This window comes from Odontesthes bonariensis, chromosome 23 (genome assembly GCF_027942865.1).
Source record: "Odontesthes bonariensis isolate fOdoBon6 chromosome 23, fOdoBon6.hap1, whole genome shotgun sequence".
Classification (NCBI taxonomy): Eukaryota; Metazoa; Chordata; class Actinopteri; order Atheriniformes; family Atherinopsidae; genus Odontesthes; species Odontesthes bonariensis.
In genome coordinates this window covers 14,493,999-14,521,251 of record NC_134528.1, presented here as the reverse complement: position 1 = coordinate 14,521,251, position 27,253 = coordinate 14,493,999, and the positions used below count along the sequence as shown (strand labels likewise).

Genomic DNA, 27,253 nt, shown 5'->3' with positions numbered 1-27,253 from the left:
TGACTACTGCGGTACCACAGTTTGGCATGTTATAAGTGTTAACCCAGATCCACGCTGACTGTCATCGCAGTGAAAACAAGCTGGGGCCCTGGTCCCAGTGCCACAGCGGAGGGGAAGCAGGATAAAGGGCAAATAAAGGGGCAACGTCCTCACATATCCGCATACCAGATTACATCACTGATGTTATTTATCTCAACAAGATGGCACAGAGGGAAATGGTTTGCGGGGCCATGGGTTTGATCCTCCCAAAAAAAAGATATTAAGCCATTTTTCGACCACGCTTCACCACCCAACAACCACATATTGATTGTGTGGATGACAAAAAGAAAAGTCTTGCTTAGTGTAAATGAAACACAAACAAAGTGCGGGACTGTTTTGTCGGTTTCTTCTCAACAGCAAGCTTCTTTACTATGAAGCCCTCATCTGATGTGTTTATCACATGCTGCCTGGCAGCCGCAGTAACTGCCATCACACAGCTTGTTCGTTTTGTTTTGGATTAAGAGCTGAGGGCTTGAGACCAATCAAACAAACTGAGCTCCTTATGTGCCAATGCGGCTCCCAAACACTGGTTTACTTTCCAGCAGGCGACCACGGGACAAATGATGAGGACCACTGGGGCTCCATCAAGCATTTCCAACATGTGAAAATGGAGAGGAGACAGACAGACAGACAGACAGAGAGACAGACAGCAGCAGCTTTGGTTTAGTGTCAGCATATGGATACTGGGTGTTGCTCCAGAGAGAACAGCGGATCTTCAGGCCATCTGTGTCTGCCTCATAGCACAGATATGGCACAACTCTGCACAGGAATGTTCACAAATAACGCACGCTCATTCACAGTGACCCCCTCTGACATAATGCACATACTTATTCACTGATTCACACCTGAACAACAATGCTCACCCATTTTTGAACAACCCTTGGGGCCAACTGGCCTAGCGGCTCCCAAAGGAGAGTGCTCAGAGATGGGATTGACAGCTTGCAGATTACACCAATCAAACCACTACTATAAAGAGCTTTATTTAAGTCTGCAAATGATCAAGGCTAGTAAGGGGGGACCATTCAAAGCTCTGCAAGTAAACTGCACAGAGCTTAAAAGATTAGTCTATCCAGTTTGACTATGAATTTATCCCTTTAAAAATGAGAGCTGAACATATTGTCTCGATCTGTTGCAGATATTGCTGCAAGTCTTTGTCATCACGCACAGACGCAAGAGAAGAAGCAACAGCGTGCTTGTGTAAACACGTCATTTATCGAAGAGGAAAAAACTATTTTCTGTAATTGAGGGTGGGAGATGCCCAACGCAGATACTTTGAAATCCTCTTGGTTAAAAAAAAAAAAAAAGATCATCAGCCCACTATATGATATGTTGTTTGTTCCTGCATACAGAGGAGTGGGTATCGTGTAATGAGAAATTCCTTGATAAAACAGAGAAAGTTAGCCGACACTAGTTGGTCCATCATGACTGCTTTGGTTCTACTAATGCACATTTTATGAGTAAATATTAAGAAAAAAGAAAAAGAGCAACCCACCTGCTCTGATAGCCAGAGGCATTTTGCAACCGGGAAAATAAAAGTGAAATGTGGGAAGGCCTGGGGTTTGCGTGCCCTGGGGCAGGAAGGGGTCCGTTGGGCCTGCATTTACTCCAAAGCCAGAACCGCTTGGGGGTTCCACTGGCCCTGACAGCACTGGAGCCGCCGACCTGATCCAAAACCTCTCCTCCTCACCTCCTACCTCCTTTGCCAACAATCACCGTCTCAACCTCAAACTACCCCATTTCTCTCTTTCTTGCAGAATAACTCAATCTGACTCTTTCATATAAGCCTTTTTTTCCACAGGGGCAACGAGCACGTGATCTCTCCTTCCTCTCCACCAGACTCGGACTTTGCTCACCTCTTAGAATGAGGCAGCAGACATGGAATTGAGCCACATCTGTTGTTCAAAATATATCAAAAGATAGCACAGCCTTTCACAAAAAGAGTGAAAATAAAAAAAATAAAAATTCTGTTGGTATTTCCATGAACACTGGACTTTTATCAAGTCTGTTTTGGAAGTTAGTTTCACTCTCTCAAGCATAGGTTCAGGTGATAAGCAACGCTCCATTTTGACTTGTTTACTTTGCAGGTGTGGGCAAATGCACTGTTCAAACACCAGCTGATGGACTGAAAAGTTTCAAATGATTGCACAACACACCGGGGACACTCTTTTTCTATAACAAATGTTTAGTAAATATGTAGTTCACTCCCTTTATTTATACTGATTAGAAGACGAAAGAATGTGGTAAAGATTACACACACCTGGATGTACCTATAAAGCTCTCAAAGGAAGTGTGAGGTTGACATGACTGCATTCCAAAATATCTCAGAAAGTAAACAGCGTTCCATATCTGACTTTTGCACCCGCTCCCCCTTTACCACTGTCCTGTGTCATTAAGAGTTTCTCTTGGCTGCTCTATAAATAGTGGCAGGGAGGGTGAAGGCCAGCAGGAGATGGCTGGTCTTCCATCAGCCCTGCTAATGAACAGGCACTCCGGCACCTTTAGCATCAGGAGCTGCAGCAGAATGCCTCTTCTTTCAGGTGCTCTGCTGCTTCACAGAGCTGCGCTCGGTGCTCTGATTGACTTTTCTATTTATTTTCCCCTTCTTTACTCAGACGCAAATATAACTTGGGTTCTGTGTTGATCTCATAAGCTTCCATAATCACTCGTGGTGACAAACTGCTATTACGCTGCGATCTCTGATTACTGCAATGGTGACAAACGCAGCTTAATTAAGATGTCCAACTACAGTTGGGGTGGCAATTCATCAATTAGGGAGCCCATATTAAGTTCAATAACAGGTTCATCATTTTATGGTAGGATTTCACAGTGGGAAATCACATTTTTTAATGTTCGTAAAACCAATTTTTTTTTTTTTGCTCATAGCATACAACGGTGTCTGAAAAACACTATTTTAGCTCCCATCTCTTTTAAGGTCTCTCTCCTGAAAGGCCCAGTCTGTTCTCATTCGTCAAAAATGGGGGCATGTAGTTGCTCAATGCTCATGCCACTAGTTTCATTGTTATGTCATTAAGGGAACGAAGAAAAGCCTGGAAAACACAAGGCATTTCAGGCACTTCAGGAGCAGCAGCATCCACGATAAGAGAGGACGACTACTTTATATGTGGGCTTCAACTGACTTTTTCCAGAAAGTTCTCTCCTCTCTTTTTTCAGCATGAAAATATTTCCACATTCGTTTTTTGGCATGAAAGTAAAACATGGTCTTTTGTCGTCTTTCAAATCAACATGAAAAACAAGTCCCTCGACTTCAGTCAAGCATGTAATGAGATATCTAGAGGTGCGCACTCCAAGGCACCGAGAGCTACTGGTCTTGGAAAACTTGTCTAAATGGTGGAATGACTTCAAAGGTTAAACCTGCAAGTTCAGTTGCACAGTCGAGCAAGTTGTTTGTAGATTTTCAATTTTTATGAAATTACACTTATGTAAGTTTATGAGCTGGCAAACATTTTTATCAACTTAGTCTGGATATTCATAGTAACTGTGTTTTGTACAATTACATTAGCAATAGATTAATGCTAGTCATCTGAAGACCATCATTACAGCAGAAGTAGGCCAATGAACCGACTTTCCTTGTAGGAGTCTTATATGCGCTGACCTACTCTGAGGCTAATATGGAGGTTAAAGGGACATTCTGCAGGCCAAGGTGTGTCTGAACCCCTTATGCAAGGCCAGGTAAGAAGGGTGGGAGGAAAAGAGGTTGGGCAACCCATATTCTCACTACACGCTTACCTTTGTTTGCAGGATGCAGGCTTACGGGTGTGGAGGGGAGAGTTAAAAAGCCGAACAGCAGCTGAGCTCTGCTGAGGGAGAAAAGTAAGCCGATTGCAGCGCCTACGTTCTGCTGGAGAAGGCTGTGTTTGGTATCGCGCTAGAGGAGAGCTGAACGCTGCCCTTGATGTTGGGTGTCTGGTTTTGTTCTGCGAGAGTTCACTATGAATTAGTTAAACGGTAGACTGGATATAAGGAAGCTATGAAACATGCCTCAGAGGGAGAGAATGTGTACACTCCCAGGCTTCACAAAGACTTCCGATATTCTGAAAACACTACACGCTATCACACAATTCCACCTACGCAAAATCATCAATCAGAGAGCATCATGTCGACGGCATCTCGCACTCATATCAATAGGCAATTCATCTGCACAAAAGAATCATAAACACTCAGTCGGTTTTGTGTCTTTTTCACATGTGCACATAACACCTTGAAGCAGTTCAGCCTCCATATTCATGAGGCCCACTGCCTCAGCATACCTAAAGCCCAAGATTTTAAAGGTTTCAACTCAAATCTTAAATATGGTTTCAGGTTATGGACTCGTAACCCAACCATCTAGGGTAATTCATCAGCTTTGAGCTATTTATTTTCAGTTCGACTACCTTTAACCCAACTAAACTGCTGTAGTTCAAACATGTTATTTACTATGGTCGTGCATGAAAGACACACAGGGAAATACATGCACACTCACACAGCAGGGTACTTCTGCTTTGCCACAGTAGCTTAATGAATAAATAAGTAATAAGAACTCATTAAAATGGGTGATGCTTCTAAGACAATACGACCTGGAGAGGGTCAGGTGAGGCAATTGTGTGACTAGGGTTAGAGTCCCCCCCCTCCATTCCCCTTCCCCATGGATGACCTGACCAGACCACCCCAACTCTCACCTCCAAATCAACTCTGTCAGACTCGCACCCCCCAACCTTCTCCTCAGCATTCCCACCTTCCGTGACACAAATGCATCTTCATGGGCACACACACAGCTACAAGCCAAGGCTCAAAAAGACACACACACACACACACACACCTCTCTCATGGTTAATTACCACTTAGCTCAATCACGTGGTGATCCGGCCATAAGAGCCCCTCCACCCTCCTCCGCCGCAACACAAACAGCAGCACACATGCCAATTATTGATGAATCTTTAATATGGCGTTTTGCAAAGTCTCCATCTCATTTCCTACCACTGAGCCAATGATTACACTTCCAGGAGAGGCTTTAGCATCTCACATATCATGTGAATAAAATTGAGTGAGAATAAATTAGCTTAATGTAATTTAATTGAGGGGTTGACATAAAGTGGCCTGCTCCATTTGGAGAAGATGGCTAACTTTTTTTTTTTCTTCCCCTCCTGTGTTGCATCTCTGTCTAGGTCTGTATAAAAACCCCCGGACAAAAATCCCACGCCGCGATAACATGTCAATAATGAGCTGAGGCCATCTATTGATCAGCTTAATTTTGCATCTATTAGCTAGGGAACGGCTTGCTCCGGGGGCGAGGGAAGCCAGGCGCTAACACGCACCGACAGGCTGGATGGAGATCATTACAACTGATGTTCACACACACGCTGTGATTGACATGGAGATAAGGCAGGAGACAGCTCAGGCTCGCACGCCTCCCCGCACACTAAGCTAATGATACACCAAATGTGTGCTTGGTGTGTGTACATCGGCGTGCGTGTCTGCGGCAGCGTGATGGAGAGAGCTACTATCTAGAAAGAGAGTTGGAGCAGCAGAAAAAGAGCGAAAGAGAAGAAAAGCAGGCCACACACCTTTGCTAATTGGCACAGTCAGACGGGGAAGCTCATAATGGATAAAAAAGCATTTAGTGAAGCACCTTAGATTTCTAGATCACCTTATCAAGTCGGTGTCATTTAAATACAGTTGATAACACCTCAGAAAAAAACATGGCTTTGACCTGGAATGCATGGCTTCATCTGACACTACCTCAATTTAGAGTTTGCATAAGAAGTCAGCTGAGGCGTTCATGGTGAAAATCGTTTGTTTTCCTGTGATTGCAAGCTTTATGTGTCGCATGTCAACACAACAACCACAGCAGCTGAACAATTCTGGGAAAAGGGCTCTGTCTCCTCCTGTGAAAATAAAATATGATTTTCTTTTTTGATTTTCAAAAAATGCAAAAATAGAGATGAAAAGGTCAGATGTGGGATCTCAATACAATATTCAAGATGATCCATGGCTTAAATCATGTGTTTACAGTCATTCCAATTACATACTCCAAATAGTGCCCTAAGGGATTAATAATCATTTATTTGTCAATTACAATTTTGGCATCAACACGTGTCTAAACTCGATGTTTAGTTTATCTAAAACAAACATGTTAGAATGAGAGACTTTGTTTGGCAAGATTGAGCGAGAAGATGTAAAAACTATTTTTGGGGAACCTGAGGAAGAGTCAACGTCTCCTTTATCTCAGGATGGCCATCAGTTTGTCTGTGGCGTGGCTCAGTATATAACTGAATGAACTCTACATAACTTCCCCCACTGGTTTGTGGACTGTTGTTTTGAACCATTGATCTTAGCATTTGGGCATTGCCATGTTGGTTTTTCTGAAGACGGACGGTGGCCATATTTACACAAACAGGGGGAGATTGATCCTTGTAAACCGATTGGATAAGAGTGCGTTTCTTTGAACACGTCTGTAAAAATTGAGAAATGACTTTAAAAAGGCATCCGCTGTCAGCTTTTTGTCGGATTTTACTTCTTAAACAGAGCAACAATCACGCCAGAGTGATACTGATAGCATTCTAATCGATTGTGTATAATCCAGGGCAATTGAGGGTAGGGATTTTCAAAGTTCCCTGACAAAAAAAGTTCAGAGTGAAAAGAAATCAATTCATCCATTCATAGAAGGTGTGCAGATAACAATATGGCGTGACGCCCTTTTCCTCATGCTAACCTATCCACCTGTTCTGCACGTGTCCTGGCTCAGTCTTGATGCAACAAGCCGCAACACAGAATGCTGCATGTTACCCACACAGAAAGAGCAGGGCCAGGCGCCAGGATCTGCACCTCTTACCTCACTGCGAGTATTTGTGTACACCATCGGTACACCTGAGTTTTTATGGGGAGAAGATCTTGTTTTATGTCTGAAAGGTTCTATGGAAGTGAGGTCAGAGGAACAAAAAGAAGAAGAAAAAAAGCAAAAACAAAAAAAAAAACCCTTGGCTACAAACTGTGTGTTTTTGTCAGCTGAGGGATGCAGCGAAGGGATCGAGGGAGCAACGGGAGGAGGGAGGTGAGGGGTGGGGGAGGAGAAGAGAGGGGGGAAAAAAAGCCCTCAGCCAAGCCATCAAGTTGAACATTGAACTTCACAGTAGTAGCTGCCTTTCTATGCCTCTCCTTTTGATGTTACCTCCAAAGCAAAGGATCAAAGGCTTGGAGTGTGGCGTGGGGAAGTCCCAAGCTCTTAGCCTGCCAGCCTGCTATATATGCAAAAGTCTACGCCAAAAGAGAGGGAGTCAGGCAGAGAGAGAGACAGAAAATGCAAGAGTGGGGGTGAAAAAAAAGAGGAAGCTTGCGTGGAATGTGGCTAAATGGTATGTTTTGTGTCTAATGAATGACAAGAGGATGATGCAATCAGACATCTAGTTACAGTATGACGTAGAGAGGGATAACACGCACACACACAACTTTTAAAGAACAGCAGACACTTGACACTCAGAGGGCTGAGCATAAAGGCAGGGAATGGGATGGGATGTAGTGGCAGAGTGCGTTGCCCTCGCAACTTTCCGTCAAGCACACACACACTTCCTCACACCAACCCCCAGCTCCTCTCCAACATCAAGGAGGTGAGAGACTGTCGTCTTGACATAAATATACAGTGCGCCGTTAAAGTGAGGACTACAGTAAACACAGCACACATGAAATACTGGATGTGTCTCACTGGAGCAGAGACACACACACACACACACACACACACACACACAGTGGGCTCAGCTGGGCCAAAGAGCCGAGCAGAGGTGTGCTAAAATTGACAAATCTCTACGAGACGAACACAATCCACACACACACAGACACACACACCCTTTCCCCAAGGCTGTAGGATTAAGAGGTCCAGCTGGCTGACAGCAAGCCCTTCCTTCCCACGTATCCCGTCGATCTCGCCCCCTCTCACACACCCAGCCTCGTCCCTCTAGAGCCCCTCCCACACCTCCACCCCTCGTTCGCCATTCAACCGGCTCGCCTAGCATGCCAGGAGGACACACCTGATTGTGCCACTTTCTCCAAACTTCACTCCACACACATCAGAGGAAATAGAGACTCTTGAGTATTTGATGACATGATAAATATGAATGTGGGCCAGGAAAATGCTTCCCATCAGCGGTTTGTCAGTCCAGCTTGTCCTCTTGTCCGTTTCGCTGGTTGTATTCTTCCCAAAAGGCATAGCATTGAGGGATGGAGGAGGAGCAGGGAAAAAGGAGGAGGGGAGGATGATCAGTTGTTGAGAGAAAGTAAATGAGGTGAGACAGAAAGAGTGAGGAAAAAGAGCAGGTGCTGCCAAGTCACTTTAAATATGTCTCCACAAAAGTATGTCTGCTGCAGTAGAGTTTCAGTGTGAAAGTTAGAATTATGTTAATGACTTCAGGAAAGCAAATGTTTCATGTTTGTATCAATCAATGCAAGCGGAGAACAGACAACCATAAGTGAACAGATCACAACTCAAAGGCGTGAGTGACTTGGTTCTTTAAACCTGCTTTCCATAAGCCAAAGTGAGGGGAACTGAAAGTTGAAGAACTAAATGTCATCGTCAGGTGAAAGTTGAGGTTGCTCAGTAGACACAAAGCCTTTGAGGAAAGCTGACATATTTCATTGGCGACTGCTGCAGAATTTCCGAATGAAACAAAAAAATAATAATAAATTCAAAACCTCTCACATTCAGTCAGGCCATCATCGCCAGAAGGGCTGTGATCACCAATACTAACTTGGAGGTCCAAGACAAACAGGTCTTCAAATGAATTCATGAGCTTCATTGATACTTAAAGTGCCAGAGGTGAGTGGCAAACTTTATATGGGTAAAAGACAAGGCAAGTTTGGGTGAAGGTGGCAGCAACAGAGTTTTATTTCGGTTGTGATTAAATCCAGACGATGTTAAAGGTGGGCTTGTGGCAGTCATGCTCCAGTGAGCAACTAATGAGAACAGAAAAAATCGTGAAAAATACCACTGACAAGGGTAGATTGCTACCACAGATAGGGCTGGCTGGGGTGTAAGAGTTGGGGTAAAAAAAAATAAAAACAGACAAGGCAGCGGGTGTAAGGATAGAATAAGAATTAGGGAGTGAGAAATGTAGAAAGGGGAGTGCGAGAGATAGAAGGCAGGAAAAAAACTTCACAATGATGACACGTAAGTGCAAAGAGCGATTAAGGATTTACTTTCAAAAGGACTCCCATTGATCTTTTTTGATAGACCTACGATAAATCAAACCGGATTGACTCGCATGAGAACCAAGCCTAATCCTTTAGTCAGATCCAGGAGAACTCCAACCAAACCAGCTGTTAATTTAGGCTTTACAAGATAAAGCGGGAGAAATCCAACCTGATGTACCCTAGGGCAGAGGCTTACATCATCTCTGTAAAGCAATCAACTTATTGCCAGTTTGGAGAGGTAATCAGAGCACATACTGAGAGGGAGAGGAAGAGAGGGGAGGGATTGGTGGGTGGTGGAGGTGGAAAAAGAAAAGGGAGACAAGAGATGGCTGAAGAGGTTAGAGAGAGAACAGAAGCATAGTAATGTCAGAAGAAAAAATGCCTTCATTTTTCTGGTGCTGGGCAGATACATAAAGTCTTCAAACAATGAAGCTTAACTTTGAGAGAGAAAAAAAAAAAAACATGTTTACAGAGAATTCGACTCCAATTATCCCACAAGTTTGAAGATGAAACAGAGAAGCTTCCTAGCTGCAAACAGAAGCTCTCCGGGCTGACAGCAGGGATTGGAGGATGGATTCAGTGCCCCCCTCTCCCTCTCCAAACCACCCTGTAATTTCCCTGGAGGCAGGCCCAGACCTCGTCCCCATCCCCAGCAGCCAGTGCCACCTCAGCCTGGTCCTACCAGTCATACTGTGGCTGCACCATAGCACAACCATAGTAATTAAAATAGTTATTTTTGTTTGGGGGAACAAGAAAGTTTTTTTTTGTTTTTTTTTCTTCTTAACTCTGGGAGGAAGTATTGCAAAACACCAACCAGGCCACACTGAGTAACCCATGCTGATGTTTCTCTTTCAGATGTACTCACTGTGTTCGTGTATGTGTGAGGACTGTATGTCATCAGGGTGCTACGGGGTTTTGGTTCCTCTTCCTAAAAGGTTGTGTGACATCACATTAGATGATGAGAATGAAGCTTAGAGAAAAAATAAATAAATAAATAAACACACACACACACACACACACACACACACACACATACAAGCTCCCAGTCCACACACCGACACAAAGACTCATTAGCTTCCCATCTCCCCTGTCTTTAATGTCCTGTTTACAACGCAAAACAACCAGATCAGGACTGAAATCCAATCAGAGCACATCGCAGGGCCCTTTACGTCGGCCTCACATGAGAGATGAGGAGAAGCAGGCCTTGTAGTCTCTGGATACTATCCACGGGAAAACCAAGCCTCAAGAGTCCAAACAAAAACCACACATAAAATCAGAGTTAAAACAGCAGCCTCCATTCAGCCCACCATGACCCCACCAGCACGCACAGACACAAACACACACTCTCTGACCCCTGCTCGTCTATCCTCTCCTGGTTACACTGTATGCACACAGGGATCATGCCGACTTCAGCAGGCCTCCTCTAGAATTGCCAAGTTGAGTGAGGCTTGGCAACTTAGGGCTTTGACATAGTCTTGCCGGTGTGTGTGGGTGTATATATGAACACACGAACACACACAGGACGCATCCATGTAAAGACTGCCACTTAAGCTCAACTCACATCAGCCTGGGCTATCTTTAGCAGCTGGGCTAAACTTTTAAAACCGCACAACAACACCTCCCCCCCCCACTCCCCCAACACCCCCCCAACCAGCCTCCCCCGACTTCAAATAAGACAGCCTGGCTCTTTGGCAGTGGCTGCCCACTGGCACTACCCTCCAAGGCCGCAAGGTCACACGTTTAATTACACAGAAATTAGTAATCTCACCAGACAGATGGCAAGCAGACTGCCTCTTAATTATTTTATGCCCAATCGAATCATTACTGATGTTATTTACTAAAATGTGGCGCACTGAAAACACTACAACAAGTGGATTTGTGATACAAGTGGGATGGGGAAGGTTACAGGGTCGAGGCAGTGTTGGGACATGCAGATGCACGTCTTGCCAAGCAACTGTGACTCAGATCAAAAAAAGGCGTGAATACACAAGCACGACTGTGTTAGCTTTTGGGAGAAAGTGGAAGTTTAATACCACAGTGATCAGTGCCAGAAAAAACACATCCTTTCTTCTCCTCAAAACCCAAGACTGGTACAGAACATCGGCCCGTGTGGAAAAACAGTCGGCTCCCGGCAGCTCAGCTGAGGAAACCGCACGACAAGGCCAATTTAAAACGTGAGGAAAATGACTGTCTCTTTTAAAAAGGCCAAGAAAGGGGAAAAAGGAAAAGAGTTCTGGTTTCAAGAGTTTTCTTTTCCTCTTAAGGACAACCAGTTTTGACATTGGTGAGAATCCCTGTGGGCTCAACTGCTTTCCTGAAAAACTCTGAACGGCAAGTGTGAGCCATCTCCTCTCAGCACCCCCCCAGCTCCCTGTTGATGCCTCGCTCATTGTTTCTTAGCTCCTCCTGCCAATAGCTTCTGTGAACAATTAGAGGTTGATTTTCCCAGCGTTTAGACCGCACCATCTCAGTCTCTGGCCAGGAAACTCCAGTGATGGAGACTGCTTGCCAAGTGACAAGATTCTCCTCAAGTTCAAGTTTGAGTTTTACTCCGACTGTTAGTGAAGCCTCTCTCAGGCTGTTTATGACCTAACATGGCCACAGAGCTAAATAACAGCAAATTAAATTTGCTGACTAGACTCAAGCATAACATGTTTTTAGTGAGATCGTTTCTGGGTGTATGAGTTTGCTACCATTCAGTTGCCCAAACTTGGTTCTTTGGCCGAACAGACAATAAATTCCCCTGCCATGTTTGGATAACACCTGCTTGCACCTACAGGTGTCCCAACTTGATGTCTCATTGTCTCATTAAGGATGATCCCATATTGCACGAGTAAATGAAATATTTCACTCTAAACTTACCAAAGCACGGAAGGAAAATTAACTTGTTGGTTCAACTTTGTACTACTGGCTATAATAAGTGTGGAAACGCCGCTAACCGGGAACAGTCGAGAGGCACGTCTACTTGTGTAAAACGATCTGTGGGAGCATATAGAAAACTTCCAAGATGTTTTTTTTTTCCTGTCTGAGTCAGGGTGAGGAATTCCGCTGGCTTATAGATGGTAGACAGCAGTTGTTCTCCCATGGGGTGAAGAAGGGTGGGGGCAAGCATTTGGGAAGAAGCAAGCAGGCGGATCAGGAGAAAATGATGACTAGATCTGCATATTTGCAGCAGAGGATTTTTGGTTTTCAGGACTCAAAGTGATCCCAAAGGCAAGCGCAAAAAAAAAAAAGAGAAGAAAGACTCCATGAAACTTCCCCTATAAGACTCAGAGGACTTACAGTAATGGCTCCCAGGCACATATACAACACCATTACCCTGAGAGGACGGGGTGAGGGGGGGGGGGGGGGGGTTCCTGTTTGAGTATCCAGTTGTGGTGTTGCTCTACTTGGGAGAGAAGCTGAACCACAGTTTAATACCGCAATGTTCACAGTACTTGAAAAATCTGAAACATTAAAACACTTAGAAGAAGGTCTGGAAAGGGATTTTTCACATGATACCTCACATTCCTCATGCTATGCTGTAATGAAAACAAACTTTTAAATGAAACCAAACAGAAACCATCCCACATCCAAAGCTGAAACTCAGTATCAAACAGTCACCAAACCAAATCCTTAGAAATCACTTCATTGTCTTCCTTTGTTTTGTAATTGGGCAACAGATGTTAAACAGAAAGACATTACATGCTTCGGGTGGTCGTCGGTACCTTCAAGCACGTGACAGTTCTGACCTATGATGTAATGGCAGTATGTGGGCACATCTGCACATGGATTTCTGTTTAGATTCAGATTTAAGAGAGAATTCCATTTTCTCTACAACTTTTTCTCTGATGTGAAAAGACTAGGGTGCAGAAATGTTTGATAAAGCCGGTGGCTGCAGGAGGTGCACGCACAGGCGCACACTGCTACTTTAAGCCATCGGACTGCATGGATTTCTGCTCATTTCACCCCCACCCCCCTACCCACTCTGTCAGGGAATTCTAGCTAATGCAGTCTCCCAGTGGCCCACACTTGACCGTGGGCCTTGCAGTCTTTCCCCAGCTGCTGTACGGCAGGCATGGGTGGCAGCGTTGGCACCTGTCTTTGACAAGCCTCGACATTCACGCCAACTCTGGTTTCCTAAAGCCGGCTGCCTGGCAGTCAGGTGACATATGCTAGCGCACACTTTCTCCAATGCAGCCTGCAATCCAAATCTACAAAACCAAGAGGCACTTAAGCATGATCCCAACCACTTAAAAAGCATCGGCATCACAGTGAAAGGTCTTAGCCTCTCACGTCTCTCTGTCTGATAGCAAAACTTGCCCTGATTCAGGCTGTGGCTTGAAGCTGTAAACCAAAGCTTCCCTCAACGCCTCTCACCCGCCCGCCTGTGCTCTAACCACTGTTTTTGCATACCACTCAGCTTGTGTAACCATTGAGTGGTTTTGCTCCACCAAGACAATGGCTGTGTAACAGACTAAGCAGAGTAAAGCCATTTAAAGTAAAGGAGATACAAAGAACACCACAGAAAATAACCGAGAGCAGAACCTGGAGTATAATATATCAAAAGTAGCATACATGATACTGAGATTTCAAAGTCATTGAACTGCATAAATTCATTACAACAGCATTAACACAGATATAAACCATTCATAGTTTTTTTTTTTTTTTTTTTTTTTTTTAGTTCAGCTTGCCATTTTATCAAAACTTATTTCTAATTCTGAAGAAATAGATGTGTTTTTTAAAGAGCCTACTGATACATCGACCCTAGAACCAGAAACTGGGTGCTCACAGTGTGGCTACCCTTGCTGCATATACAAAAAGCAGAAATTTAACTAGTGGGATAGCTGAGGGGGGTGCTGACAGGACTTGATTGAGCTCTTGGTATGGCAAAGCATTCTGGTACTCACTCTGCTGTCCAGCAGACCACAGCCATGTTTCCGCACCTCATTTGCAAAGCAATCCTGCTTCCCACCCACTCAGTGCACTCAGTGCATCTTTTTGTCATTTCCATGACGAGGCCCCATTGGTTTTGTCCACTGAGCCGCCAAGTGGTGTGGAGTGGTGGAAGGCATGGAACCTGTTCTCAAGGAGACTGTTCTGCATCCAAAGAGCATCTTCGCATGAAGTCTCCCCTCCTCCATAAAACAAAGAAAAATACACATCCACCCAATCTACTAAGCCAACACACACTCACCTCTCTCCCTGCCTGACTAATGTGCCCTGACACTCGTACATCACCCGTAAATTGGCCAAATGAATTAACCACGGCCCCTGCTTAGCTTTACGGGCTTTAAATGGATTTTGTCCTCTCCAGGTCTGTCCAATAATTGCATTTATCCATCTTGTTGAAGCCAGGTTTACACACTCACGAAGATCATGCCAATCCCCGGATACATTTTCCGCTCTGGTGGCAAGAGTGTGAGAGATGTGTCATCGGATCATAACGGGTAATTCAAACAACAATTAGCTTGACAACTCTATCGTATGTCAACGTCTGGCTCCTTGTTGGGCGGGACCTTGGTTTGAGCAATGAGGTGCTTTCTACCTCTTCATCTGACTGCGTGCTGCCCTTCTCTCTTGTCTCCATGTGATAAACAGAGCCTTGTAATACTTTTTATCTATCATCCAAGCCTCCAGGTTAAAGCAGCAAACACCCACAGCAGGGAAGAAAGTAGTGGCTACGAGTCTTCATTGTTCATAGGCACATTCAGACAGAGACAGGCAGGGTGAAGGCAGAGCTGTGAACACTGGCATCAGTGGGGGTCATCGCCGCACTTGTGAATGTTTGAACAGAAGTGCATTAGACACCAGGGGGGCCCAACGGACAATTCAGCTATGTAAACATGCAGCAACTTCCTTCCCTCCAGTCCTCCAGGCCTGCACTGAGACAAGCCACTGTTTAAACAGCACACACAGCATTCCTGTGCCTGGGCCTCGGCCAGCTGCTGCATCCTCACTCCAGGCCTGCCTGCCTGCCTGAGCAGAGACAGATACAGGCCTTACAGCAGTAAGGGTCATCCACACCAGACAAAGAGCTTTTATACACATGCAAAACTGGATTCACCTCTTAAAAATGCTCCAGAGCCCTGCGCTGGCTACTTAACTGCATAATACCACAGTCCAAGCTGACGTCCCACGGAAGAACTATTTGCGAAAATCATCACATCACTAAAGGTTCCTTCCTGAAACCCTAACCACTTGATTCCATCTGTAATGACAAAGCTGGAAATTTATCTTTATTGATATTTGAAATATGCAAAGCGTGGCAGACAATAAAGATAGCGGAGGCAGTAAAGTGGAGATAAAAGCCGCCTGGTTCTAAAGTGCACGGTGACGTGCATCACATGACACAAAGGGCATGCCTGTTTAGTAATGCTGGTCCCTAATCTCAACTTTCATTATAACTGAACTGTAGGTTTCAGATTCACAGTTAATAACTGAAATGAAACTTTGGTTTACATACCAAGGGATAGTAAACAACTTTTCATACATTTATAATGCTCATAATGTCGGTTTCTTTTACAAACACGGGGCAGCGACTTGAATATGCTGCTCATATACTGAACCATAATATTATGTTAAGAGATTGAACCAAGGGCTTAGTTCTGTATATGTGGTATATGCTCACCTCATCCAGAAAGTTACAGGCCCGGCTGTCCTTACTGGTTTATCAAACAATGACTTTGTGAGATCATGTTTGGGCTTTAAGAGGAGTTGTTAAGTAGTTTCAAAACCTGTCAGAAATGTCTAAAAGAGACTGCAGCTTGGGAACCTGCTGGAATAAGATTTTTATCCCACTTTGGGCCAGGATCCACCATCAGGAAAACCATCATGTGGAATTGTCATCCTGGAGCATTCCTGAGCCGAAGTATGTAAATTTCACTCTGGGAGCATGTGTTGCACTAATTACACTTAATATTTAACACAGAGATCTACCAAATCGGCTGTCACTCAGGATTGGACTTATCAGCGGAAGAATACAATCAATTCTTCCTGCTTGCTTCCTGTGTCAATGCCTCAGCGCTGGACACAATCCGAGCTGCCAACAGCGGTGAACCGCAGGTCATTATTGCAATCAAACAGCAATTTCAGGGTGACTAGATTGCATTGTTTTCCGCATCAACAGTACCACATTCCCTATTGCCCATCTGTTTGTCTGCCAGTTCATTTGGTCGCTCTCTGTCTGTCTGTGTGTCCGTCTGCCTGTCCCTTTAGGCTTGACGGTGAGGGCCACTCATCTCACCTCGGGACAGTTGCCCAAACAAGACACTCCATTCACTCTGACCCCTCCAGGGAGAAAGACAATTGACAATTCACTTCCACGAGTCAATTTGTTCACTTTTGGAATCGACCCCAAACACCGCTGTCACACGGGCCACATACTGGAGAGGATGAATGCATAATGAGAGCAGAGAGGGGGTGACGACTGAAAGTTCTTAAAAAGCTGCTAAAATAGATCAAATAAAGATTTGTTCTGAATAGAATGAATGTAAAACACAAAGTGTGCGGTCTTCTAAAAAATGGTAGAAGGGGAAAGAAACAATATAGATCTTTTTTTATTTCTTATTATTGCAATCCGTTTAAATTTTTTATTCTCCATCTTTTCTGCTTTCTGCTTCGTTTTGCAGCACAATAAACACTCCATACGTGCTCGCCAGCACAATGGTTGGGCAACTCAGCGCTCACGTGCTTTAGGTATAGGCCATGTGTGGATGTGACAAGCTGTTCACATGAAATGTTATCTAGCGCTGTACACAAGTTGACAGCTGTCTCTTTGTAAGGAGCGTATTATTATTGTGTGTAAATAGGTTTCTAACAGCTGGTTAAAGAGCTCACATGGGAATTTACTCTTAATCTGTTTTCCACTGGAATTGGTTCATCAAGTAGAGGGAGGGAAAAAAAGAAAAAAAGAAAAAAAACTAGCACTGCTCCAAACTGCAGGGTAAAGGGGTTACATTTTATTAGCCGTGTGCATTCTTAAGTAATCTTGCCAACAATTTTTTTCTTCTTTTTTTAAATCCTACCATAATCCGCAGATTAGTAGATTAATTTATTTCTGCTCGCACTCTAAAACCTCCCTCACCTTTTGCAGGCAGCTATGAATCCGCAACCTTTAAGAACGACAAACAGGCGAACGATCACCTCATTAGCCAACTCCCCTCGCCTCCAAAACCCGCACGCAATCCAGCACACACTCCTTTAGAGCTTATCCTGCCACAATTAAAAGTTTAATTAGCAGATTAAAAATACATCGACTGGAGTTTTATCACCTTAAACTCCTCCTCCGTTATGTGTTTAGCACACACAAGTGCCTCCTTCCCATCTGAGACGCTCTGAGCAGATTATCTGCATACTGAAATTCCCTTGACTGCATTGGGACTGAAGATACAAAACTGGATGCAAAAACAAGACTGCTGTTAAACACCATCTGCAAAATATATCAAACAGTATGTGGCTGAACAAATGTTGATGCATAGTTTCTAAATATTCGTGTTTATATCTTAATATAAAAAAATAAGACGCTGCATGATTCATAGGCTACATAAAGTCCAAAAAATATCTTGTTTATTTTAAATAGGACGAGGGAAGGGCCAGGATTTTCCTCTGCTATATTGTTTGAGTGGTAAGGAAGGAAAAAGAGTGTGAAAAGGTATAAGCATGAATGAGATGCTTCTTCTATGGTACATTCCAGGGCATTTTACCACATCCATAAAAGGCTGGTCTACCACAGGTGTTCGCTGCACACTGGCACAGTTAGTCATTATCTAACCCAAAGTGATCATTAAGAGCTGTGATGGCAGTGTGGCACCTCCTCCCCGCACAGACACATACACACGAGCTGGAAAAAAAAAAAAAAAGGAAAAAACTCAAATGGAGCCTCAATCATTCCCTATCAGTTGTTCTAAAAAAAAAAAAAAAAAAAAAAAAAAAAATTGGTGGTGGGGGGGCTGCTTTCCTCGACAAAAAGCATGTCAGCGCCGGTGCACTTTGACCCTTCCCAAACACACTCCACAATCCAAACAGAAGGTCGGCACCACCGGAATTTCTCCAGCATCACAGCGGCCCTCGTACCCCAGAGCTTTTAGGGCAATTTTTTTTTTTCATGACAATAACGGTGGGAAGAGAAACCTGGAAGCGGGGAGGTGGGGGGGGGGGGGGGGGGGGTGTCGCAGAAACCACACGCATGAACACATGCTTGGTCGTCAAGCATGGCTGAAAACTGAAACTCTCCTGTTCCAATCTGTGTTCCCTTCAGTCCTCCTTTTCTTTTTCTTTTCTTCCTTACACGAGAAGATAAATGTGAAGCCCAGGGGCACTATTGTTTGGACATCTAACCAGGAACTGTCGCTGCTCTCATTGCCCTGGCATTAACAGCAATTATGCGCTCCATTCAGACGGCTTTTGTGCGTCCCGACCCCCAGGCCCCCCCCACCGTCGCCCCTCCACTCACACACATTTCCCGCTTTTCTCTGCTCCCTCCCACTCTGCTACTGGTGAACTCATTTGGCTACTGCAGCACTCTGGACCCATTATGAATGAACTTACAGAAACGTGTACACTCAGGCGAGCAAAGGAAGCCACATACCAAAAGTATTTCTCAACTGATATCCGACCTGGTCAACCTGGAATTTTTTTCTCCTGAATTGAAATGCTGTTAAAAAACAGTTAGATCCACCAGTTTTGCAATTGTGACACTAGGTCAAAAATACAGATTGTGGAAAATAATCTCTTGAAACTAGCTAATCCAAACCCTACCTATAACCTTTCTATCTAAAAGATGGGATCAATAGTCATTAACTTTATCTTTTCAGCTGATGCAGCACAGTTACAATGCCAATAAAATTTCAAATCTCCAGCAAGCACTTCAAATCGTCTTATCACCATTTTCAGCGAGTATGGACTGGTGGACCGATATAAGTTTCTTAATAGCAGACTGATTATTTAAACTGCAGGGTGGTGGATGGCTAATGTATCTAAACAATTCTTTGTTGCATTTATGAACTACCATTTATGCAGGAAGTTTAATGGAAGAACCGCAGATGAACAGCCTCACTAACAAGGCTGCCTGCAATGCAGATGTTTTTAACGCGCTTATTTTTGGTCTACCAGCGTTGACGAATCAGCCGATGCCAATTATCTCAAAATGACAAATGAATCTGCTCATTCATCGGCCAACTGTCTGAGCACTTGCCACAGTTCTTTCTCAAAGGTAAATATCCGTCACATTCCCACCATTGTTCTTATGCACATTTTGAAGTCTACGCTGAGAAAAAGTTGACCGAAATGGCTAAATCTGAAGATAAATTCCAAACTTTAGGTTTTTGCTGATACAAAAAGGTAACTTGAGGGATGAACACTCTTTTTTTTTCCCTGAATAAATCCGGAGATAGCGAACACTTGCTCACGACTCAGATTTGAGAAGAAGTGCGACTAATCCAAGCTGACGTTTAAGAGTAACAGCAACACGCACGAGGAAAATTTCCATTTTTCTAATATACAGTTAAAGTGAAAAATGGTTGGCTTCGTTTATTTTTCTTCAAGGTATGCTTAGCGTAGTCTTCTCTGCGCTTACAGCCATGCGTCACTTGTCTATACTGCCCCCCTTTTGACGATGCTAGCTCATCTGATCTGAATCGGTTAACGATTTCCCTCCCGCCACAAATCAATCTTACAATCGTATGAAAATTTATCCAGAAGACATGTGCAACACCTACATTTGTACCAGGGTGCCTTACTAGCTTCGCACTGTCTTTGAAAATAATTTAATCAAAAAAGAAGGAAAAATCTTATGTATACTTACTTGCTATACTGTTAAAAAATGCCAGATTATAGACATTTTCTTAAGAGTGAGATGGAGAATCAGAAATGGACCGAAAAACCAAATCAATAATGAATTCAGAGTCTAATTCTGCGCTGCTTTTATTACGATAAATAAACTCGAGGAGCGATTCTAAGAAATGCACAGTGTGCCGTCCAGGCAGCATGGTCTGTATACAAACTTAACTGGTGGCTACATGCTCACAGATATGCAAACTAAAACACACACACAAACACACACACTTAGAAAGAATAATTCAATTTCCATGTTTAGGGGAGCCCCGAGCTCTGGTGGCCTGGAGCGAAGCTAGCCTATACTTAACAGATGACACAAGTTGCATTCCAGATGTACAGTACCATCTTTGTGTTTAGCTCTATAGAAATGCACAGAAGGAGGAGGGAGGGGTAAAGTGGGAAAAGGAAGAGGTTACACTCACTCTGGGGGGCTGGGGCAGGAGGGACCCCAGTGCACAGCTGCTTAACTAATGCCCTTTTTTCCCTCTTTTCTCGAACACAGAAAAGCAGAGCGTGGTGGCTCACTGACAGAAACACGTACGGATACAGGAGGTGAAAAGGGATTCATCTATTTAGCGAATAATTTGTGTTATCAAAAAAAAAGAAAAAAAATATCCAGGCTGTGCGGAGACTTAATGACTAACAGGCATAATCTGTCACACTGAAGTCAAAATTAGGCCTCAGATTAGCTGTGATTACATTAAAAATGCTGAAGTCAATGATTTAATTAAAAGTAAAAAGAAAGAAATAAAGAAAGGAAAAAAAAAAGGTTCAGCTCCAAACCAGACTCAACTGCAGCTGCTACACCCAAACCCAGCTCACACTGCCACCAGGGAACCACTACTCCCCTCACACTAGTTCAAAATCTGATTAGAAACACACCCCACAAACTCATTCTTTTTTTCTTTTCTTTTTTTTTTTCACTTCTCTGGTGTTTCAAGCAGAGTGACAGATCGACGAGCACGTAAGCTCTCACACAGCCCTGCCTGCCAACATCATCAGCAGCATTAGACAATTAAGCCCACTAGCAGCAGGGAAAAAAAAAAAAAAGAAATTCTATACACACACACATATATCTCCTCGGTAAATATTTACTGCACAAATCTTTTCCATTCATTCACCAGGCGCTAACAAAACCTTACTGTACTACCTCTGTTTCCCTCTCTGAGTCCTCACCACCACCCCACCACCCCTACATCTGCGATTCATTGACTTCACAATTTACCACATGTCGAGATGGGAGAGGTCGAGCCTCCATCTGAATCACGGCACAAATATGCAAGTGATTTATTGTTTTAAAAACCCTGGGCCAGTTTAGTGCAACTCCACTTTTCCTGAGCATTACTCCTATTGGCAGACCATGAACAATTACAGTTCGGACTAATTAAGCTCCGAGAATGTGCTGTGCACCGCTAATGTCTAGCAGACCCCAATTTCAGTTTAATGGTGCCAAACTTTGCTTCCCAGCCCCCTCCCAACCCCTACCCCCACCCTCTCTCTTGAACTTAACTCCTCAAATCCAAAGCAGATTGTACTTTTTTTTTTATGGATGTTTATTGAGTCGAAGAAAAATAAGGACCTTTTTCTTTTCCCCTCTCGTCCTCGTCGCATAGGATGAGAGGAGCAGCAGAGAGGGAGGAAGAGAGGGACCGGTGGGAGGGAGACGGAGAGCGGCAGCCGCTTCCGCCATACTTTGTAAACAAAAGTGATTTGCAAGACAAAAGGAGCGCAACCTTCCGACTAAATCCAGAGTGCATTCTGCAGCTTGAGGGAGAAAATGCAGCCACGTCGTGCCACGGAACCCCCCGCGGACACCAATTAGGCCCGATTAACATGTAAAGCCAATTTGATAAGGTGTGGTCTCTATCCTTTAAATCCGCATTAAACTATCTTTCCTCTTGTCACAGCCTAAATTCCATTTACAGCAGCCGAACACATATTATCCGTATGATATACCATTGTTATGCTTATGCTGCTGACATGTTTAGGAAAGATACCGTCTGTGTTGCTATGAGAGATAAGGCCACAGCCGTGTGGACGTGTGAGCACAAAAGAGGTGGTGTTGCAGTCACATGTGCATTTTCATTACAGTGATCTGACCAGAAAATTTCCAAAGAAAGTCCTCCATTATTTCTCACGAAAGAAAAAGGCAAAGCAAAAGCAATAAGTCAGCCTGTATCAGAGAGGATTTAGTTGTTCGAAAGGTGAATCTGCAGCAACACGAGCAGCCCTGGCCCAACAACACAGCTGAAACAAAGAGGGAAAAAGGGGAGAAAAGCTATTGTTTCAGCCACACAAAGCCTTTTCACCATCTTGTAGGAGAATCATTGCAGCTTCTGGGAGCGTCTTTGTTTTTTTTTTCCCCCCACTCTAAAAACAGAGGTGGATGCTAAGCGTTGCATTTTCATCCCCCCATTTGCCCCACCTCTGCTCGCTTGCTCTTTTCTAAAACTACTCGTAATTATACGTCGAAACTCAAAACCTGGAGAATTATGGGGCCAGGGGTGGCGTCAAATATCTTAACATTCATAAGTCCGAAAGGCAGTAAATAAAGCCGGTGGATTTACGGCCCTGCAGCCCCGATGCAAGAGAGCTGGCCGCCCAGATCCCGCTCTCCCTCCCTCAGCCTCCTCGTCTCCAGACCTGTTGAGGTGCGATGTTAGCCCACAGCACCAGAGTTAACCCGCCACCTTTTTTTCACAAGCCCCGTGTTAGCATCGGCAGGAAACAAAAGACAGGAGCACAGAGGAAGGCAGATAGGGAGAGCAAAGGGAATAAGGAGGAGCGTGAAAGGAGATGGAAAACCGGGGTGAACTAGCCAGGCCACTTCCCCAATTCAACCTGCACCCAGTGATTCAGGAGGCCTTTGTGTGTTTTAGAGGGGAGGGAGACGACAGGGAGAGGAAAGGAGGAGACAGGGGCAGGAGGGCTTTTAAAGCCCGGGCACAGCGTCATGTCAAATTGCTAAATGATACTAAATTGTGAGCCTCCTTGGACTTAGGTGGTAGGAAAAACAAATTCTCACTGGTTATGACTCCCAGAGGTCAGACAAACTATGGTAACGACCTCATGCAGGAATTTTTTCCCTTCTCAAGTCATCCAAACACAAAAATAACACAAACAAGTTAAGTTGTCCAGATGGATTAGTGGAAGTGCCAGCTGGGAAAAAAAAAAAAAAAAAAAAGAAAAGAAAAGAAAAATCGTAATTTAAAGTCAAAAGCTTTAAAGGATTAAAAAAAAAAAGTGAAATCCTAATTTAAAGGCCTCAACTACGGCAAAATAAAAGCACCAATAATAATGATAATAATGTAATGATGTCATAGCATCACCAAAACCGAGAAGAACTGATGAAGAAGACTGGAGAGATAAAGCAGCGAGAATCAAAGGCTCTCAAAGTCTCATTCTAATAATACTAGCAGTCATATTCAGAGCCTAACATGACATGTTAGGGAGCAAGACAGCTAATCAATGTCCAGGTGAATTATTTATACCAGCTTTAAGTCTAATAGATTTATATTACAGCCACCGCTGACTTCAAAGCTCTAATGGCTGGACACACAGGGCGCTGCAGACAGAGGGGGCCGAGGCAGTACAGTAGGAAGACCCCCGCGAGCCGAAAACCACGTTCTGTCATAGTTACTGTTCAGGTATGTCGCTGACTTTTAGCTGTGAGAAATGTTTTCTCATGACATGCAAAAAAAAAAAAAAAAAAAGCACCTCCTGAGCCGTGGGCAGGGTCGTCAGATTTTTGTTATGACTTCCTCGACTATAAGGGAAACGGAGCAGAGAGACATAGCTGGTAATAAATCAGGAAGCATGATTTGAAAAATAAAAAACACACTCCCTTTTCTCAATTATGCGTGAAAATAGATTCGGGGGCCGCATAAAGAGAGCAAAGGTCGACGCCGACTGGCCGCAGCATCCTCCATACATGCCACACAATTTACTGCTTTTCTAACTGCTGCACGAGCACACAATGAAGCGAGCGCTCCACAGACTGCAGGACACAGCGCTGCGATAGCCACAAAGAAAACTACAAAACTCTGCCACTGGAACAAGGAAGTCCTTTACTTCAAATCATGCACGTTGCTGTGAATGAGTGCTTCTGTCAGTGCTGATGAGAATAACGAGAGACTAATTCCACATACCAGTCAGCAGTGTTAACAAGGCTGACAGAGAAAGAATGGCAAAATGCTCTCCTGTGCGCACACACACACACACACACACACACACACACGCATAGAGCAAACTCAAAAATCATTTCACGTGAGACCATGGGTAATCGAGTGAAAAGCAGAAATTGTGTCAAACACAAAAGAGAGCCTCGTGTCTCAGACGGGCGTTCGTTTTCAAGGTGTGCACATGCAGAGCATGAAGAAAAAAATGCAAAAATTGAGGAAACAAATATCAGTTTCATTACGCAGAGCTGTTAGTGATGGTGGTGGTGGGGGGAGGGAGGGTGGTGGCGGAGGGTCAGATTTCCTAATGCCTGGTCTTTGCCTTAACCTTGTAAAATGAGATGACAGGTCCTAAAGCGCAGGCTTGTAATTGCAACCATTTAGAATAAGAAAAAGGGAAAAAAAAGAAGAAGAAACTCCAGTGGTTGAGAAAATGATGCTGCCTAAGGACTGCCACTGCCCTGTGGGACCAGCGAGGTGCTGAGCAAATAGCCAAGTGTGCATAATTACAGCGTGGCTGATTGTGTTGAAATAAATAATATGAATTTATCTATAAATATGGGTTTAAGTGGCACACGTTTTGGGTGAAAGGCAGCAGATTGTTCCAGGAAGCAAAGACGGCACACACGTGCAAAACATAGCATGGTGCTGCACAATCATTTCCATTCAATAAATCACATATTTTACATTTTTCCTTCCTACAAAACAGCTTAAATATAGATAAATATATAGAGATATAACTGGAGGCATAATTAATAAAGCTCCATGTCAGGAATATATTTATGTATATTTTTTTTATTTAAAAAAAAAAGAAAGAAAAAAAAGAAAACAGCTTTCACGCCTGCACCTTTCACATTAACCCCTTTCCACGTTTTGACACATGCAAATCACTGAAAAGCTCATTAGCATATCGATTTCGTTTGTCTGTATGTGTGTGTGTTTTACATCGTTTTACACTACTGTCAGGGAGCCAATGTGAAGGTCTGCAGGCTGGTGCAACTTGTGTTTGAAAAAAAAAAGAAAAGAAAAAAAAAATGGCATTTTTGATGAGGCTGTGCAAACACAAGCCAACTGCATTAATCAGTAGGTGAAAATCATGCACTTGCACCCTGGATAAAACTAGAGTAGACATTATTAGTAATCAGAATTAGAACAAGAAGTAGGATTTTTTGTTGTTGTTGTTGTTGTCTTATTGTGGTGCTCGTGCATTTCTGTTCAAAGTTGTTCAAGCAGAAACACCAAGCAGCACCTGAGCGCGCATCACCTGCCATATGATCAGAATGTCCCCTGTTTTTCCCCACTGCGATTAGCACTGTTAGCATGTTAGCTTCCGTGCAGGCTGGGGGCTGCGCGCCCGCCGCTGCCGCCGCCGCCGCACTGTACACTTCAGGAGTTGCAAAACTTGGCCCCACATTTTCTTTTTTTTTTCTTCCCTTTTTTTATCGACAGCACTTCTGGGTGACAACGCTCCGCGTCCGGCTGCCTGCTCGGAGCCCGTATGTGTGTGTGTGTGTGTGTGTGCACATATCCAGCTGAAAATAAAGTAACTTACTGTGCGTGCTGTCGGAGAAAGTGATCCATTGGGAAGGTAGGGGCTTGTGAGATCGGGGATCATTATAAATGGATAGCCCGGGTACGGTGGGCTCTTGAACAGCCCTCCATCTTGCCTTTTCGCAGCTAACATGGCGGGGGGGAAAAAAGAGGAAAACTTTTTTTTATAAAAGTGGCCTTGGAAACTTATTTCCTGAAAATTGCATTTGAGGAACAGAGCGGAGGAGATGCACCCCCCGTCATGCACATATAATGTCATGGTGCAAAAATATTAATAATAATAATAATAATTTAGAAAGAACAGCAAGAGGACAATAAAGCAGAAACTCACCCTCTTCTAAACTTTCTCTCGTTTTGTCTCTGAAAGTTTCAGATCTAGGCGGAGGCCGTCTTTCCGCCTTGAAATGCAACGAAACACAAGGATTGCGTTAAAGTTAACACAACGGGCGACGACGGCGACAGTAAACTTTCTTTTCAAGTCTTTCAGCGTTTCAGTGCAAGAAACGTAGGCCCCTAAGTTAACAGAGCCGGGGGTCGATCGATCCCCGCGTTTATTCTGCAACTTACCTCTGAATCCGACGAGCTGTTTTGATTCGTTTCCGACTCGTTTACAAGAGAAGATTTGACATCTGCTAAATCCCTTTCTGCCGAGGAGTTCTCCGAAATTTTCTCTTCCTGCTCCCCTTCGTCTTTGAAGGAGATCATTTCATCGTTTGCGCCCAGATCGTCCCCTCCACCGCCGTTGAGCTGCGGCATTTTTTCCCGAGCAAAAAACTGTTTCTTGAGGGGCAAAAACACAAAGTTTTAAACCCTTGATCTCGGTGATCTCGAAAGTCCGAGTGTGAGTTTGGGGGGTCTGTATTGGCGTTTTCCAAAGCTCTGGCGGATGGTACAAAACTAAAAAAGAAGGGAATCTTGGCAGAAAAAGGAAGCCGGAGAAGGAGCCGAGCCGCTCGGATTGAGTGAGTTGAAGTTGGTCGGAGTGGTTTTCAGTTCAAAGGCGGCGCTGATTGACAGATAGAGAGGGATGGAAATAGAGAGAGTCTGGATTCAGGATTATTGACAGGGAGAAACACACAAGAAACTAATGAGATTCAAACAGGGAGGGACTTGAAGTGACGTTTTCATAAATAGGAGGAAAAAAAGACACAGAGGAGAGGAGTGGAGGAAGGGGTGGGGGGGAGAGAGAGAGAGAGAAAAAGAGAAAGAGGGAGTGCACGAGGAAGCCGGCGGACGACTGCAGTGAGAAGCATGTGAGGAGGAAAAAGGCAGTTTGGGAGCAGGACAGTGATGGTGAAATAGCAGGAAGATAGGAGTTGCTTGCAAATGTGGATTAAACGCGCACATGGGCGGTCTCCCAGTGGGGGAAAAAAAATGAAAAGAGGGCACTTCCTCAGGCTGTTTGCAACCAGTTTGACTCCTCTATTCCCGACCAGTCTGTCACACTTGAGCCAAATAAAGTTAATATTATACCTCAATTTAAAGGATTTTTT

At 44.1% G+C, this 27,253-nt stretch overlaps 1 protein-coding gene across 23 annotated transcripts in view; it reads right to left on the bottom strand.

Moving 5' to 3' along the window:
- The window catches only part of tcf7l2 (transcription factor 7 like 2), an 85,342-nt gene extending 58,425 nt beyond the window's left edge, over positions 1 to 26,917 (bottom strand). For 7 of the 23 annotated variants that reach the window (XM_075457911.1, XM_075457916.1, XM_075457915.1 and 4 more), the window contains exons 1-3: positions 26,328 to 26,913; positions 26,092 to 26,158; positions 25,762 to 25,886 (exon numbers count right to left, since the gene is read on the bottom strand). In XM_075457911.1, the coding sequence (XP_075314026.1) occupies positions 25,762 to 25,886; positions 26,092 to 26,158; positions 26,328 to 26,516 (381 nt within the window). In that variant the 5' untranslated portion in view covers positions 26,517 to 26,913. Of the gene's footprint in view, positions 1 to 25,761; positions 25,887 to 26,091; positions 26,159 to 26,327 lie in introns of all 23 variants that reach the window. The other 16 variants (XM_075457910.1, XM_075457912.1, XM_075457931.1 and 13 more) reach the window with 5 other exon arrangements.
- Between the last annotated feature and the right edge of the window lie 336 nt (positions 26,918 to 27,253).